Consider the following 19,063-nt stretch of genomic DNA (forward strand, 5'->3'; position numbering starts at 1 on the left):
TAGCTTCTCTGAGGGAGCAGGGAGGAGTCAGTATCTTTGAGAGATGTCTGTTTTGACCAGAGCAAGAAGAGGAAGGAGCTGTCAGAGATCAGACTGAGAGCATAAAGGAATTTGCTAAATGACGGGCCAGGAGTCCCAGAGCGTGTGGTTCAAGATTGGTCTGAGTTAAAGGGTGAACAGAGGGTGAGTAGGAGGCTGGTCTGAGCTAAAGGGAGAACAGAACAGCATGGGGATGAGAAGACAGATGATGGACGGCTGGGAGGCTTAAACTCCTAGAGATAAGAATGAGGTAAATTGGTATTTAAGACATTTTGAGATTAATCCTGGTACTGCATTAAACAATGGCAGACAAGCATTTTGAGATATGATTCAGTCAACTGAGCTAGAAAATGTGGGCAACTGAGCAGTGGTTTATTCCTGAAGTTGGGAAGAGGTGGTGATCAATGAAATATATGATAAGAATAAACACTTGGAAAATGAGATAATGCAATCTGTTAGAGTGTGTCCAGAGTTTCAGTCATGCAGAATGAATGAATTCTGGAGACCTAATGCACGGCATGATGATTATAGTTAATAATACTCTATTGTATAGTATACTTGAAACTTGCTGAGAGTCTATCTTAAGGGTTCTCACCACTCACTATGTTTGATGACGGATCTGTTAATTATCATAATTGAGGCCATCATTTCACAATGTATACATATAACCAAAAACACCATGCTGTATACTCTAAATATATATGATTTCAATTTATTAATTGCATGTCAATAGAGCTGAGGGAAAAGGGGGAAAAATGAGCATGCCCTTTTACTCAGCAAGTTTGCTTCTAGAGATTTATTTGCTTTGCACACAAAGTCTGTAGTACAACTTCAATAGCCAATGTTTATCAGGAATATATATAATGGTGAAGAGCTAAGTCAATTTACTTTCTGTATTGCTAGTCTGAGACAACCATCCCCTAAGCCTGGAGTGGTGAGATAGAGTTGAAATAGCTTTATCTCAGACACATATTTCAGCTACAGAATTTGAGATGTCAAAAAAATAGAGATAGAATATTAATAAACATACATAGCAAAAAAGAAACATTCATTTGCTAACAGTGAGTGGGAAAAGGAAACAGGAGTTAGATATAAATATGGAATAATTCAATTACTGTGAAAAATCACTTGACTTGTAGTGTAATCCAGTTACTTATTTTCATTGCGTAATTTTATAGCATCCTCCTGACTGCTGTGTATGAGGTAAATAGCCACAACTGTTGCAGAAAGAATGGCCTATTTCAGAAGTACTGCAGGGAGAATATAAGAAGTGACTGAGTTTAAAAATAGTGACAGTCACCATAGGGATAGACAGAGAAGAAGCCCAGAACATCCAGGTATAAGAAAAAGTCTTCTACTGATGAATAGATATCTCTTAGCAACAACAGGCCGGAGAAGGCAATGGCAAGCCACTCCAGTACTCTTGCCTAGAAAACCCCATGGATGGAGGAGCTTGGTGGGCTGCAGTCCGTGGGGTCGCTAAGGGTCGGACACGGCTGAGCGACTTCACTTTCACTTTTCACTTTCACACATTGGAGAAGGAAATGGCAACCCACTCCAGTGTTCTTGCCTGGAGAATCCCAGGGATGGGGGAGCCTGGTGGGCTGCCATCTATGGGGTCACACAGAGTCGGACACGACTGAAGTGACTTAGCAGCAGCAGCAGCAGCAGCAGCAACAACAGGCAAAAGGGTTGTCAGCAATTTCTTCCGAAGAGCTTTCAGGATATATATCAGAAAGAGAAAGGATCAGAGGAAAAACTACAGATTACCAAGGTAATTCTGTACAGTTAAAGGCCTTTGGCAAGGTGCAGTTCATTGTTTTAAATAAATTATTATTGCCCAGAATCCAACATCTTAGATGAAAATATCTTGCCTGAGTTTATTAATTCTTCAGATCCAAGATGGATTGTTTTTATGGGATAGTCTACCAAGTCATTATCAACCTTAATATCTTCATCTTTACCAACTGTTTTAATAACTTGTGCTGTGAGCAGATATGGCAGAGTGATGATGACAGATGCAGACTTTACCCTATAGATATGCACAGTTCATCTCAGAAGAAACTGACGAAGATTACACTGACAGCGGAGTAAATACTTCACACCGCAGCGTGCGCACACACACACACAGACACACACACACACGCTGCTTGCTCGTATATATTCTGAGACAAACACAAGGAAAATTGGAGGCAGTTTTAAGTCCAAACAAGGAGAAATTAGGAAGCTCTTAAAAGGCTATGCTTTGGGGGTGAGGGAAGACTCTTCTAAAATTTGTCTTTAAAAATATAGCAGCAGGTCTGCCCCCAAGAGGACCTGCTTCCAGGCAGCTTAAGTGTGCAGCTCCTTCAGGGGTCCCCTGCCACTGCAGACACATGTGATGGACAAGAATGAGAAAACGGCCACCAAGATGGAGAAGAAGGTGTCCAGGTGCTGAGGAAGGAGGAGATTCTGAGGCTCTGATAGCCCATTTTTAGGTGCTAGATGCTAGAAAGACTCATACAGTAGAAATACCATGATCCCCCACTCAGCAGTGTTGAATGTATTGTTCTCTGCTTATCCCAAGAAAGATGAAATGACCCTATTCACCACACAGATCTCTGGGTCCTGCATTTGGCAATCAAGACCTGGGAGCAAGTCAGGAGGTCCTTTAAGTAAAGGAAATATCAGATGGGAGCCTGGAAGACACAGCTAACTCTTCTTGGTGGCTTCCACAACAGTACAAGAGACATCTGAGACAATGACACACATGCCTTTAACCCGGGCACGTTCACACGAGGAAGCTGTTGCCATGAGGGAATGGGGCCACACCCAGGCCAGGCTGCCAACTGTCCATCACCCCCCAGGGGATGGTGATCATCTGTGGAGGCTACTGGAAGACTTCAACAAGGGGGGCCAACACATCCTGCATTCAAATAAAATCCAAGGAAGTCTGAGGAAAGAAGAACAGACAAATGGGTACAGACCTGGATTTCCCCTTGAGGAAAAGAGCTCATTCATTCCAATAGTCAGTGTTTAGACAGGTGTGGCCTGAATTATCAGTCACTGCTCCTTGGGTGTTGGGGTGTCTGTGGTGAGGAAGAGGAAGAGAGCCTGACGGGTATCTGCTTTGATGACCTGTGCTTCAATGACATTGGATGAACCACTGATTTGTGGGACTGCTGAAGGGATCTGGGTGAGAGGAGAAAAAATGTAAGTGAGGCAGAAAAAAAAGAACGTGAAACCCAGGGATGTCTCTGGAGGTCCAGTGGTTAAAACTTCATCTTTCAGTGCAGGGGGCATGGTGTTGATCCTTGGTCAGAGAGCTACAATGCCCCATGTCTTACGATCAAAAACCCAAAACAAAACAGAAGCAAAATTGTAACAAATTTAATTTTTAAAAAGTGAAACAGTAACGTGATAACAAGTAGGGAAGTAGGGAAGCATCATCCAGGAGCCCCGGAAGGGGCTGAAAGTTGTGGATGCAGAGGATGAGATCATGATCACCACTGAACAAGTGCCCTCTGTCCCAGGCAACAGGAAGGAGGGAGAGAGTTCAGAAGAAGCCAGTGGCCTCTGATGGAGCCAAGTCCTCGCTTCCACATCATGCTGGTCCTGAAGCATGGGCTGCTCTAGGTTTATGGGGCTTGTTTGAAGCAGGTGACTGCCACTTCACCCTCAGACTTGTACTTCCGTGGTCTGCACAAGATGGAAGAATGGAAGACGGCAGAGATGGATCCAAAAACGAGGAGCATCTGAAGTAGACTTGGAAGAGAAGGGGGATGAGTTACAGACTCAGAAGGAAGAAGTCAAGATGAGGAAGATGATGACAACAGAGAGGAAAGCGGGCAGGAGGGCGCCTCTGCCCAGGACTGAGCAATACTGAGTGAATCTCGCTGGGGAGCCTGGGACTGGACACGAAGGAGAAGAAAACGCTGACAAAAACTTCCTCTGATCATTTAAGATGCTACAGTGGGTCAGAAGTTCAACTGAGTAGTGGATTCCCTCCATAACTTTGGATTACTTCCAAGAAATTGGAGCAAGACAAGGTAGCTGCAAAGATGTTGTGTATTCTGATACCTACGAGGGTTCTTATCAGCCCTTTGACGTCCTTTCTGGGAAAAGACTGCAATGGCTGCATCTTCTTTTTCTATATCCTGATGTTTTGACATCTGGGGCCTTGATTGTCCTGGAAGGACTGCCAGGATCAGGCAAGTGTGCCTTTCCAATGTAAACAACACTCTCAACCACCTCCTGTACTGGCTCTCTACACTCTGGGCTGATCACCCTATTATCACCTGCCCTGCTAACTCCTGCATTGGCAGACGGATTCTTTATCACTAGGCTACCTGGGAAGCCTCATCACCTGCCCTAATCAGCCCATAATCAACAGTCCTAATCACCCCCTAGCCAGGTACCAAGTAACTAGAGACAGCCTTTATGCCCCAGGCTACTGAAACTATTCAATATAGCCAATCTTTAGCCTGCTTATTCTGCCTCTCCCATTCCTTCCCTCTGAAACCACAACAAAGACCCTTACCCAAAGTTTTCCTCTTTCCTCTGCTTCCTGACTGACCCCAGTGCTCTCCATTGTGCATACACTATGTATACTCCCTCTTATAATGTGGCATGCCCCTCCCTTGGGATCTGTGAGTATAATAAACTGTTTTCAATGGCGGCCATCTCCTTACTCATATATGAATAATAAAATCTATATTAAGCCAGGAAGGGTGCAGACCAGGTGCCATCTATAACAGAGCTGGGCTTAGGATGTCACCTCAACAAGAGGATGAAGTCCCCACAGGAAGGATGTTTCTATCCCAACAAAGCAAGAGTGTGTTGGACTGTGTTGGAGCGTTTTCCATCTACAAAACAAAGAGTTTTTATAGAGGAATATCCTATACATACAACATTGTACAGAATACTCACATATGCCATTGTCTATAACAAAATGCCATAGAGGGATGGCTTATAAACAATAGAACTTTATTTCTTACAGTTCTGGAGGCTAGAAGCCTACGATTATGGTGCAAACATGGCTAGTTTCTGGTGAATCCCAAGACTTCTTGCTGTGTCTTCAGACAACAGAGATGCTGAGGAGCTCTCTGGGGCTTCTTTCACAAGGGCACTAATTCCATTCATGAGGGCTCCACCTCCATGACCTAATCACCTCCCAAAGGCTCCATCTCTTAATATCACCTTGGGTTTTAGGATTTCAAAATACGAATTTGAGGGGAACACAAACATATAGACTGTGGCTATCTTGAACTTGAAGAATGTCTCTTCTTTGATTTCTAAAAACTAGAAAAAGCTGCTACACGGTCTTACATGCTTTCTTAGTTATCCTGACAATCAAATAGCTTTTATAGCTGGAGAAAGGAAGCATCTCTTTTGTTCAGTCTGGGAAAGCTTTATGGAGGGATGGTGTGGTTAAAGAGGAACTTGAATGCTGCAGTAGAGATTGGTGAGCTGAGAGGGTTGAAGCATTCTTCATAGAGTAAGTGTGTAGAGTAGGGTTCAATATGAAAGCAGAAAGAAATAGGCCAGGAGGTTTAAATTAAATATCTAGATTGATTTTTTCTTTTTATTCTACTGCCAATTTTCCAAACTGATGCACTCTTTTTTGGCAGTAAAAAATTTCTGGCATCAAGTGATCTTATTTCTATTAAGATAACCAACTAATTAGAAACAGATGTTCAACTACTGCAGCATTGGATTTAAACTGGTTATTTAATCCTAGGATGCCTTTTACAACTGTTACCAAATCTACTAATAATATACTTCTGAAGGCTTGGGTAAATATTTCTATATGCATATACTGAGATTTAAATAATCACATAGACTTAAATTAACCTAAACTCCTCTGTCCACTATTGTTTTAGTTTCCCACTGCTTTCCTAACATAGAAGCAAAACATTCCTGAAACTACATATACAGAGGTTGGTAAAATCTAAACAAATAAACCATGGTACTTTTTTGAGTTAAATGACATTCCTTCAAGCTAGTTTCTACATGAATGTTGTTGTTTGTTGTTCAGTCACTAAGTCATGTTGGACTATTTGGAACCCCATGGACTGCAGCACATCAGGTCTCCCTGTCCCTTACTATCTCCTGGAGTTTGCCCAAGTTCATGTCCATTGAACCAGTGATGCTATCTAACCATCTCATCTTCTGCCGCCCCCTTATCCTATTGCTTTCAATCTTTCCCAGCATCAGGACTTTTCCAATGAGTCGGCTCTTCACAGCAGGTGGCCAAAGTTCTGGAGCTTCAGCTTCAGCAACAGTCCTTCCAATGAACACCCAGGGTTAGTTTCCTTTAGGCTTGACTAGTTTGATCTCTTCGCATTCCAAGGGACTCTGAAGAGTCTTCTCCTCTAGCACCACAATTCAAAAGCATCAATTCTTTGGCACACACCCTTCTCTATGGTTTAACTCTCACATTCATACATGTCTACTGGGCAAACCATAGCTTTGACTACATGACTTTGTCAGCAAAGTGATGTCTCTGCTTTTTAATATGCTGTCTGGGTTTATCAGGCTTTCTTTCCACGGAGTAAGTGTCTTTTAATTTCATGGCTGCAGTCACCATACATGGTGACTTTGGAGCTCAAGAAAATAAATCTGCCACTGTTGCCACTTTTTCCCCATCTATTTGATGAAATTTTGCCTTGATATCCCCAAATTTCTTGAAGAGATTTCTAGTCTTTCCCATTCTCTTCTTTTCCTCTATTTCTTTGCATTGGTTCAGTTAAGAAGGCTTTCTAATCTCTCCTTGCTGTTCTCTGTAACTCTGCATTCACTTGGGTATATCTTTCCCTTTCTTCCTTGCCTTTAGCCTTTCTTCTTTTGTCAACAATTCATAAAGACTTCTCAGACAACAACTTTGCCTTCTCGCATTACTTTTTTTTGGGGGGGATGGTTTTGGTCACTGCCTCCTGTACAATGTTACGAACCTCCATCCATAGTTTTTCAGGCACTCTGTCTACCAGATCTAATACCATGAATCTATTATACCACTGTATAATAATAAGGGATTTGATTTAGGTCATATCTGAATGGCCTAATGGTTTCCCCTACTTTCTTCAATTTAAGCCTGAATTTTGTAATAAGGAGCTCATGATCTGGACCACAGTCAGCACCAAGTATTATTTTTGCTGACTGTATAGAGCTTCTCCATCTTGGGCTGCACAGAATGTAATCAGTCTGATTTCAGTATTGACCATATGATGTCTATGTGTAGAGTCATCTTTTGTGTTGTTGAAGGGGGTGTTTGCTCTGACTAGGGTGCTCTCTTGACAAAACTCTGTTAGCCTTTGTCCTGCTTCATTTTGTACTCCAAGGCCAAACTTGCCTGTTACTCCAGGTATCTCTTGACTTCCTACTTCTGCATTCAATCCCCTATGATGAAAATACTTGTAATAAATATATTTTGACTCATTTGTTCCATCAATTCATGTCTTATGTAGATAGCTTCTCCCACTAATTTCAAAAATTAGACCAGAAAGGTATTAGCAGTACTGATCTACATAAGTGGGTATAAAGCAGATTAAAAAAAAATTGGGAAAGTCTCTAAAACAGACTATGTAAAAAGAATGCACAGAATAATGCATATAGAAGGCTATCTTTGCTGCACTGTAATGGAAAAGGGACAACCAAAGCAATATTGAACATGGACAAAGATAAAAAAATACATGATATCATGACATATTATAAAGCTAAATAATCAAGAGAATATATAGCTAGTACAAAGGTAGACAAATAAGTAAAAAACATAGGGTGTCCAGAAGTAGACACATATATAATCACATAATATATGACAGAAGTGACACTGCACACAGTGAGGAGAGACTGACCACTTCAGCAAATGGTGCGGGGTCAAGTGAATATCCACACTGGGAAAATACGAAATTTCCTCCCACAAGACTGAAATAATAAGTGCAAAAGTTAAAACAATTAAATCTTTGAAAGAAAGTATCTTAATGTCCCTGTGCACTGTGCTAAGTCACTTCAGTCGTGCCCAACCCTTTGGGATCCTACGGACCACAGTCCGCCACTCTCCTCTTTCAGAGGTATTCTCCAGCAAGAATACCTGGAGTGGGCAGCTATGTCCTCCCTCAGGCTATCTTCCTGACCCAGGGACTGAACTTGAGTTTCTTGCATTGCAAGCAGATTCTTTACAGTCTGGGCCACCAGGGAAGTTCTTAATGTCCCTAATGTGAGCAAATACTTCTTAAAGGGACAGAAAAAGTATTGGCTGTAAAGGGAAACAAATGGATAAACTGAGTTATATTGGAATTAAGAATTATTATTCCTCAAAAAACTCCATTAAGGAAAAAAAGAGGCAAGTCACAGAATTGGAGAAAATAGATGCATGAATGTATCTAACAAAAGGTTTGCATGCCAGAAATGTAAAGAATTCATACAAATCAATAACAAAAGAAGTCAACAGTACAAGAGAAAATGGGTAAAGAATTAGACACTTCACAAAACCATAGAAATAGCCAATAAATATATGAATAATAAATAAAAATTTCATTTATAAAGTTGTAAATGAAAATTAAATATATTAATTCATTAGTTATCAAGGAAATACACACCCCAATGTGACACACCACCATGCAGGTACAGAACTGCTATCACTAAAATGACACTAAATATCAAGTGTTGGGGAGGATATGGAACAAATGAAATTGGTGGGAGTATCAATTGGTAAAACTATTTTGAAAAGTTGTTTGATTTTGTGATGATGTAGTAATTCCATAATAAATATATGCCCAATACAAATGCTTGCATTTGTTTAATAAATTACATGTATAACAGTGAATAGAAATCCCACCTGCCATAGCCTAAAATGGATTCCATCAATTACAAAACAGATAAAAATTATTGTAAATTCACATAAAAGAATACTATAAACCAATGAGAATGAATGAACTACTACTACATACAATCGCATGAGTGATGTTTACAAATAATATCCTGTAAAAGAAACAATAAAAACACATACTGTATGAAATCATTCACTGAAAGCTTAAAAGCAGGTAATGTTTGGTGGTAGAAATCAATAGAGATTATCCTTAAAGGGCAGGAGGGATAGTCACAGTAAGGGGCCAAAAGAGGGGCTTCTATGCACATGCTTTCATTTTGCAAAAAATCCGTTGAGCTGTGCAGTTAATGATTTGTGTGATCTTCTGTATGTTCTTTATATGTTAGTTTAAAAGTTTACCTGGAAAAGACATAAGAGCCAAATCAAAGGTGCCCCTATAGATCTTAGGGTTTCCCTGGTGGCTCAGACGATGGTCAATTAACATGGACATTAGAAAGGACCAAGTCAGCAATGTACGTACTGTGCTGTGCTTCAGCCACTCAGTCATGTCCAACTCTTTGTGACCCCGAGGACTGTAGCCCACCAGGTACCTCTGTCCATGGGGATTCTCCAGGCTAGAATACTGGAGTGGGTTGTCATGACTTCCTCCAGAAGATCTTCCTCCTGGATCTTCCCAACCCAGGGATTGAAACCAGGTCTCCTGCCTTGCAGGCAGGTTCCTTACTGTCTGAGTCACCAGAGAAGCCCAATAATACTGGAGTGGGTAGCCTATCCCTTCTCCAGGGGATCTTCCCAACCCAGAAATTGAACTGGGCTCTCCTGCATTGCTGGTGGATTCTTTACCAGGGCAATGAATGAAACACATCAAATATACAAAAAAAAAAAAAAATCAAGAATTTGTAATCAAAGTAAGAAAAAAGTCATCAGTAATGTTTGAAGATAGTAAATGTATCGACTCATTATTTAAAAAACTGGTAAAATAAAGTGAAATAATCAAGCATTATCCTGCCTTTCTTGAAGAATTATACTTTAGGCCAATCAAATAGTTGATGAGAGAACATTTTTTTTAACTGAAGAATTTCAGATAATAAATGCAAAAAATAACAGATTTCAAAACTCGCCCCACGGAAACCCCTAGTGAAATAATGGCATGTACCTGCTGATGCAATAAGAAGCACAGAGCACCACCTGAATAAAGCCAAAATTCATCAGTCTCTAGCTCAAAATGCCATTTTATAGAAAGTGTGATAAAAGAAAAAACTAAATGAATCTCAAAGATGCAATCAACCTTATTTAGAATATAGAAATTTTATAGGCCAATTGATCAGATTTTTTCCAAAAATAACTACTGTAGGAGAAAAGGTGAGGGGGAATAGGTGGAGGGCTGATTGTTAAGATTGAAATTTAAGGAACATAGCAATCAAATTCATTTGTGGACTAATTTGGATCTTGATTAAAACATGCCAACTATTAAAAGTTTGTAATCTTTTTTTGTAATCCAGTAAATTTTAAATGGAATATATATTGGATAAAGAATTACTGCTAATGGACTGTAGTGTAGTTGTGTTTTTAAAAGTCATTATTCATTAGAGCTATTACTGAATTATTTACAAATGAAATAATATTTCTGGTATCTGTTTCCAAACACTCCAGCAAAGGAAAGAGGTAGTGATTTATGAAACAAGATTGGCCAGTTGTCTGTTAATCCTTGGTACTCTCAAATTCACACACAGTGGTTCACTTTTGAGTATGTGTAAAATTTCACAGATAAAGACTTACCCCATCCTTAGCTTTCACCAAGAGATCATAGGTGGCTGGATCTCTTTCCCTGTCAGTGTCTTGAGAAACACAGATGTGCCCATCATGTGGGTCTATCTGGAATGCTTGAGGTGCTTCGTAGCTTTGGAATCCAGCATAAAGAAAGTATTCAACAAAGCCATAGAGTCCTGCATCTGCATCGGAGGCTTTTACCTAGGAGACAGAAGGTTGGTCAGTGAGGAAAGAGGGATGCCAGCATGACCTTTCAGTGGACTGCAAATCACCATCCTAATGTGCACAACCAAGTGGTCCAAATAGCTGTTCACAAAGTGTTGTTTTTCACTCAGTCTTGTTCAACCCTTTGTGACCCCATGGACCACAGCATGCCAGGCTTCCCTGTGCTTCACCATTTCCTGGAGTTTGCTCAAACTCATGTCCATTTAGTCAGCAATGCCATCCAACTGTCTTGTCCTCTGTCGTCCCCTTCTCCTCCTACCTTCAATCTTGCCCAGCACCAGGGTCTTTCCTAATGAGCCAGCTCTTCACATCAGGTGGCCAAAATGAAGGCTTGGTTTTCTCTCTCTTCCCTTATGTTCTGTGACAATGCACCTTCACTCTCTCCCTCCCTTTTTAAGGTCTCATTTTCAGTCTCCTTTGCTCATTCCTGTACTTTTATGTGATCTCTCAAAGTTTGAGTTTCTTGGTCCATTTGCCTTCTTATTCCAATCACTCTGCCTAAATGATCTCATCCAATCTCAAGGGTTTAAAACTAGATGTTCACCACCTGATAACTTGTGGATTCCCACTCATTCTCAAACCCTTCAAGTGATGAGCTTAACACTTACCTTCACCCTTTCACAGCAACAAGGACAAAAAAATCAGGCACAACTACTAGTATAGAATCCAGTTAAGAGGATTCACCTTGGAGCATGAGATTTGACTTTCCTAGGACAGATTTCCTTCCAGGGGTAATGCCCCCACCAGGGCCCCAAATAGTCACGCAGACTGAACATTACATAGAGATGCCTTGCCCAGCGGGCGCATGGGCGTGAAATCCAGCCTGTGTTCTGCTGGCCAACAGGTACACTGACATGGAGCTGAAACTGCCCAGAGGAAAGGGTACCTTTCTCTTTAACCAGAGTATCATTTATGCTAGCAGTGATCATATGCCCTGTAGAAGAGAGAAAGCAATTAAAATTATGAAAGCACTTAAATTATTTACACTAACCATTGGAGTATACAGTTAGAAATACAACAGGCTATTAATAGAATTCAAAATATGCTTTCACTCATAGGCTTGGTATAATTCTTTTGATATGCAACCCAATTAACTAGTGATAACAAACATCTAGATAGCACTGACAATAAAAGAAGTGCTTGAGGGGAAGGTCAACCAAAAGGAGAAGGAGAAAGAAAAAAAGAATAAAAACTATATGTTACAGAACACGTACTATATATATATATATATATATATATATATATATACACACACACATATAGACACAGAACACAGCTAAAAAGGGTCAAAACTAGGATTCAAATTCAGGCAATTGAACACCAGACTACACGCTACTAAAAATCATGCAATCCTGCCTCTCAAGTGTCACCCCTTGTCATTTCATCACTTTACCCTTTATTTACTGAAAAGTACTCCTCAAATCCCCTAACCTTCATTCATACAGAAGTTGCTAGATTATGTGTAACATCATGTGAAGTTTACTTCATGAGCATGTGGCTTTCTCACCAGAGTATCATTAACATGAAGAAAGGCAACTGACAGCGATGCTTGTGCTCTTGAGTCTTAGCTGAAACTTCTATTCCCCACGGCCAAATCCCAACTGAGTTCCAAAACACAGAAAAATAGAGTGACGACCACTGGAAACATAGGAATTAAGCAGGTCAATCCAGAGAGTCCAATGTCCAGCTAAAAGACATTCCAAAATACGACAGTAGAGGACAGAGACAGTGAAAGAAAGGAGCAGCTCTTCTTTGGTTCAGAGGAAGAGTTCTAGAGAGGACCCCAAAGCCACTATGAAAGGGGAGGAGACAGTGGAAGACACACTCTGGTTTTTAGCTTCCTCAGCCCATAAGTTAGGTTCAGCTCACATTTCACTGGACAGTTTGTTACATGGCCCCAACCTAACTCAGAAGGAGACCGGGAAATGTTGATGATTGCCCAGGCATTTGGTGAATGCAGTCTCGGCCTCAAATGCCACTTGGTCTCTATATGAAGACATGCATGTGAGATTATGTAAGTCACCGAGGGGCCTCTCTGTGTAGTAAAAGTTAAGCAAGTGGAAAGTCATACTCTAAGCATTCTCCACAGTGTCATCCCACTACCGATTTTGTTTTGGCAGTTCTACATATTTCTGTCAGGCTTCTTGGAGGGACGTAAAAAGAAGACAATTAATCACCCACATTTTTAGTAGACCTACTGCTCTCATTTAAACTCTATATTGAAAATATAGTCTATCTTTCATCAGTACAATATACAATAGAAACTAAACCTTAATTATTGTGTTTCCCAAATGAAATTCCATACCAATAACACACTCAATAAGCACAAGTTCTCATAAATCTGCCTCTTCATCCTATTCAATCTTGAACATGTAACTGCAATGTGATTTTGGGGGTTATCTCTGTAGCCTCGCCTAGTGGATCTCACTCAGGGACAAGTTTGCCCTCATGAGGACATTTGGCATTGTCTGGAGACAGTTTTGATTTTAACAACTGGGGAAAGAGTTTTACTGGCATCTCAGGAGTTGAAGCCAGAGATGCTGCTAAACCATGAAAGAACAGCCCCTACAACAAAGAATTATCTTGCCCTGAACCTGATGAAACATTTTAAAATTGGCAATATTATTTCCCTTTTAATTTTTTTCAGCTGATGACACAGTCTTCTACATTTATCTTCATTCTCATCAATCTCATACTCTCAGGCAAAATTATTCATCTTGTGCAACTAACTAGCTAACATGTCTGTGAGTTATTCTTCTCATCAGATGGACTGAACCAGGAAATCCACAAACTTCCCCACTACAAAGAACTCAATTCCAAGTACATTTGGTCTACTCCATTCTGTCAGCTGTTAGTGATTTAGAAGCCTCAAGTTTCCAAAGACACCAAACATATCTTCTAAAACCATATGGTACTCTCAATAACTTTGGCTTGATTGGAAGATAAGTACAGTGAACTTAAAATTCTAAAATTCATTCTCAGCCTATAAGAGCCCATATTAACAAGTAACATGGCTTGTATAAAATGAGTTTCCTATTTCCAATTTCAAGACCTTTTTCTCATTTGGACTTGTGGCAAGCAAAATACATAGAGGCGAAAGTAGGACAAGAGTGCTGGTATCAGTTTATATTATCAGTTCAGACCCTAAGTTTCAGATCATGAAAGATCATAAAAAGTATTCCTCTTTTCTTTATTCAACTCCCTAAAAATAGTGGCCTACTCACTAATAATTGGTCTTGAAAGTCTACATGTAATTTGGCATTTTTAAGAGGTCTACATTTTCCAGTTTCCACTGACTTTACACATAAAATTTAGGTAATTTAAAATAATACAAATGGCTTTGCCAAATCTTTAAGAGAAAATTCTGACTATTGGGTACATAAGCTCAGTGGGCCCTTTCATCAAGAGATAGCTGCTTCAGAGAAAGAAGCTTCTGATTAGAGTCTATGATCACAGTTCTGTGGGGCTAAATTGGGGATCTAGAGGAGAGCTTGGGAGGATCTCATACTTGAATCTACTCAAAGAGTCACATCACAGTATCCTCAATGACATCCTTGTGTTCCTCCTCTCAGTCTCAATTTGCCTGCTCTAGACTGAAGGAACTTGATAATTTTTACTTTAAACTTATTCTGACTCAAAACTGTTCTCCCTCCCTGTCTTCCAGTTGGACCTTTCACTAATTTAATGGAGACATTATAAAGATGCAAGCTATTGAGGAAGGAACAAGATGGCGGAGGAATAGACAGCGAAACCACTCTCTCCACCACAAATTCATCAAAAGAACATTTGAACGTGGAGTAAAGCCCATAAAACAACTTCTGAATGCTGGCAGAGGATGTCAGGCACCCAGAAAAGCAGCCCATTGTCTTCGAAAGGAGGTAGGAAAAAACATAAAAGATAAAAAGAGAGACAAAAGAGGTAAGGACGGAGCTCCATCCCAGGAAGGGAGGCTTTAAAAAGAGAGACGTTTCCAAACACCAGGAAACACTCTCACTGGCGAATCTGTGGCGAGCCTTGGAACCTCAGAGGGCCACATAACCAGGAGGAAAAAGAAAGAAATAATTAAAAACCCACAGATTACCTGCCAAATGGTAACTCCCAGCGGAGAAGCAGTGCAGACGCCTGCATACGCCATTAGCAAGCAGGGGATGGGCAAGGAGGAGCCGGCTGAACTGCTTAGAGAGAGGACTGGGCTTGAATGCCGCGAGAACAATCTGACAGAACTACCTGAGGATAGCAAAGCAGACTGGGATAGTTTCCCCACGAAAAGGCAGGGAGAGCTCTAACCTAAGTCTCCGCCAGCCCCGCTCACAAAACAAAGGGCTGAGCAGAGCAAGCCAGCTGCGGCCAGCCCATCTCCCATCCCTCGCCGAGACAGGCAGGGAGGTCAGCCAGAGACGGAGGGGGCAACCATGGCCCCAGAAAGGCATCCAATACAAACTGCAGGCAGGCTTGTTGCTAATCAAGACTTCTTGGGCTCAGGCCGGTGGATATCCGCCTGAGAAGGTGCACCAGTTGTACACCCAGAAAACCAAGTGGCAGGGACTGGGGAGGCCACAAGTTGCAGCGACCGCAATCGCCAAACACCTGGTCACCCGAGTTGCTCGGACCGGGGAAGGCACAAAGCGCAGGCCCAGCCAAGTCTGCGCCTTTGTGGAGTACCCAAGGACCTGAACCTGAGCCACTCAGACCTGGGAAGTGCATACAACCCAGCACCGGCCTCGGACAGTTCCCAGCAGAGCAACCTAGAGCCTGTGCAGTGTAGACTGGGACAACACACGCGCTGTGAGTGGGGGCAAATCCAGTGTGGCCGAGACGCTCCGAGCACTCCCCACAGACGCCAGAGATATTTGTTTGCAGCGTTCCTCCCTTCCCAGAACAGGACTGAACAACTGAGCCTTAAAAACTGTCCACCCAACCCCTAGTATCAGGGTGGAAATTAGACACTGAAGAGACCAGCAAACAGAAGCTAAAACAGAGGTAACCACCTTGGAAATGACAGAGAAGTCTAGAGACTACTCCAAGAATAAGACCAGAAACCAGAGGCAAGAGGCTTAAGCCCGAATTGTGAGAACACCAGAGAACTCCTGACTCCAGGGAACATTAATCTATAGGAACTCATCAAACGTCTCCATACCTAAATGAAAACCAAGCACCACCCAAGGGTCAACAAGTTCCAGAGCAAGACATACCACGCAAATTCTCTAGCAATACAGGAAAATAGCCCTTTACTTCAATATACAGGCTGCCCAAAGTCACTCCAAACCCACTGATATCTCATAACTCATTACTGGACACTTCATTGCACTCCAGAGAGAAGAAATACATCTCCACCCACCAGAACACCGACACAAGCTTGCCTAACCAGGGAACCTTTATAAGTCACCTGTCCATCCACACACACAGTGAGGAAACTACATAATAAAGAGAACTCCACAAACGGCCAGAAGAGGGAAAGGCCACCCCAAGCATAGACATATAAGCAAGATGAAGAGGCAGAGAAATACCCAGCAAGTAAAGGAACAAGATAAATGTCCACCAACAAAAATAAAAGAGGAAGATATAGGGAATCTACCTGATAAAGAATTTCGAATTTTGATGGTGAAAATGATTCAAAATCTTGAAAGCAAAATGGAGTTACAGATAAATAACCTGGAGAAAAGGATTGAGAAGATGGAAGAAAGGTTTAATAAGGACTTAGAGGAAATAAAAAAGAGTCAATATACAATGAATAATGCAATAGATGAGATCAGAAACACTCTGGAGGGAACAAACAGTAGAATAACAGAGGCAGAAGACAGGATAAGCGAGCTAGAAGATAGAATTGTAGAAATAAATGAAACAGAGAGGAAAAAAGAAAAACGAATTAAAAGAAATGAGGACAATATTAGAGACCTCTGGGACAATGTTAAATGTCCCAACATTCGAATCATAGGAGTCCCAGAAGAAGACAAAAAGAAAGACCATGAGAGAATACTTGAGGAGATAATAGTTGAAAACTTCCCTAAAATGGGGAAGGAAATAATCACTCAAGTCCAAGAAACCCAGAGAGTCCCCAACAGGATAAACCTAAGGCGAAATACTCCAAGACACGTATTAATCAAATTAACAAAGATCAAACACAAAGAACAAATATTAAAAGCAGCAGCAAGGAAAAAGCAGCAAGTAACACACAAGGGGATTCCCGTAAGGATAACAGCTGATCTTTCAACAGAAACTCTTCAGGCCAGGAGGGAATGGCAAGACATACTTAAAGTGATGAAAGAAAATAACCTACAGCCCAGATTACTATACCCAGCAAGGATCTCATTCAAATATGAAGGAGAAATCAAAAGCTTTACAGACAAGCAAAACCTGAGGGAATTCAGAATCACCAAACCACCTCTCCAACAAATGCTAAAGGATCTTCTCTAGACAGGAAACACAGAAAGGGTGTATAAACTCGAACCCAAAGCAATAAAGAAAATGGCAACGGGATCATACTTATCAATAATTACCTTAAATGTAAACGGGTTGAATGCCCCAACCAAAAGACAAAGGCTGGCTGAATGGATACAAAAACAAGACCCCCATATATGTTGTCTGCAAGAGACCCACCTCAAAACGAGGGACACATACAGACTGAAAGTGAAGGGCTGGAAAAAGATATTCCATGCAAATAGAGACCAAAAGAAAGCAGGGGTAGCAATACTCATATCAGATAAAATAGACTTTAAAACAAAGGCTGTGAAAAGAGACAAAGAAGGACACTACATAATGATCAAAGGATCAATCCAAGAAGAAGATATAACAATTATAAATATTTATGCACCCAACATAGGAGCACCACAATATGTAAGACAATTACTAACAAGTATGAAAGGGCAAATTAACAATAACACAAGAATAGTGGAAGACTTTAATACCCCACTCACACCTATGGATAGATTAACTAAACAGAAAATTAACAAGGAAACACAAACTTTAAATGATACAATAGACCAGTTAGACCTAATAGATCTCTATAGGACATTTCACCACAAAACAATGAATTTCACCTTTTTCTCAAGTGCACACGGAACCTTTTCCAGGATAGATCACATCCTGGGCCATAAAGCTAGCCTTGGAAAATTCAAAAAAATTGAAATCATTCCAAGCATCTTTTCTGACCACAATGCAGTAAGATTAGATCTCAATTATGGGAGAAAAACTATTAAAAATGCCAACATATGGAGGCTGAACAACACGCTGCTAAATAATGAACAAATCATAGAAGAAATCAAAAGAGGAATCAAAATATGCATAGAAATGAATGAAAATGAAAACACAACAACCCAAAACCTCTGGGACACTGTAAAAGGAGTGCTAAGGGGGAAGTTCATAGCAATACAGGCACACCTCAAGAAACAGGAAAAAAGTCAACTAAATAACCTAATCTACATCTAAAGAAACTAGAAAAGGAAGAAATGAAGAACCCCATGGTTAGTAGAAGGAAAGAAATCGTAAAAATTAGGGCAGAGATAAATGCAAAAGAAACAAAAGAGACCATAGCAAAAATCAACAAAGCCAAAAGCTGGTTCTTTGAGAAGGTAAATAAAATTGACAAACCACTAGTCAGACTCATCAAGAAACAAAGGGAGAAGAAACAAATCAATAAAATTAGAAATGAAAATGGAGAGATCACAACCGACAACACAGAAATACAAAGGATTATTAGAGAATACTATCAGCAATTATATGGCAAAAAAATGAATAACCTGGAAGAAATGGACAAATTCTTAGAAAAGCACAACTTTCCAAAACTGAACCATGAAGAGAAAGAAAATCTGAACAGACCCGTCACAAGCACGGAAATAGACGCTGTAATCAGAAATCTTCCAGCAAAGAAAAGCCCAGGTCCAGATGGCTTCACAGCTGAATTCTACCAAAAATTTAGAGAAGAGCTAACACCTATTCTACTCAAACTCTTCCAGAAAATTGCTGAGGTAGGGAAACTCCCAAACTCATTCTATGAGGCCACAATCACCCTAATCCCAAAACCTGGTAAAGACCCCACAAAAAAAGAAAACCACAGGCCAATATCACTGATGAACATAGATGCAAAAATCCTTAACAAAATTCTAGCAATCAGAATCCAACAACACATTAAGAAGATCATACATCATGACCAAGTGGGCTTTATCCCAGGAATGCAAGGATTCTTCAATATCCGCAAATCAATCAACGTAATACACCACATTCCTC

General features: G+C 40.7%; 1 protein-coding gene across 1 annotated transcript in view; it reads right to left on the minus strand.

Moving 5' to 3' along the window:
* Positions 1 to 19,063, minus strand: part of DCHS2 (dachsous cadherin-related 2) — a 326,960-nt gene that overhangs the window by 175,372 nt on the left and 132,525 nt on the right. The window contains exon 2 of the mRNA XM_055405366.2: positions 10,625 to 10,816. Within this exon, the coding sequence (XP_055261341.2) occupies positions 10,625 to 10,816 (192 nt within the window). The remainder of the gene's footprint in view (positions 1 to 10,624; positions 10,817 to 19,063) is intronic.

The sequence above is a fragment of the Moschus berezovskii genome, chromosome 19, assembly GCF_049115385.1.
Source record: "Moschus berezovskii isolate FMDL1 chromosome 19, NW_MosBer_1.0, whole genome shotgun sequence".
Lineage (NCBI taxonomy): Eukaryota > Metazoa > Chordata > Mammalia > Artiodactyla > Moschidae > Moschus > Moschus berezovskii.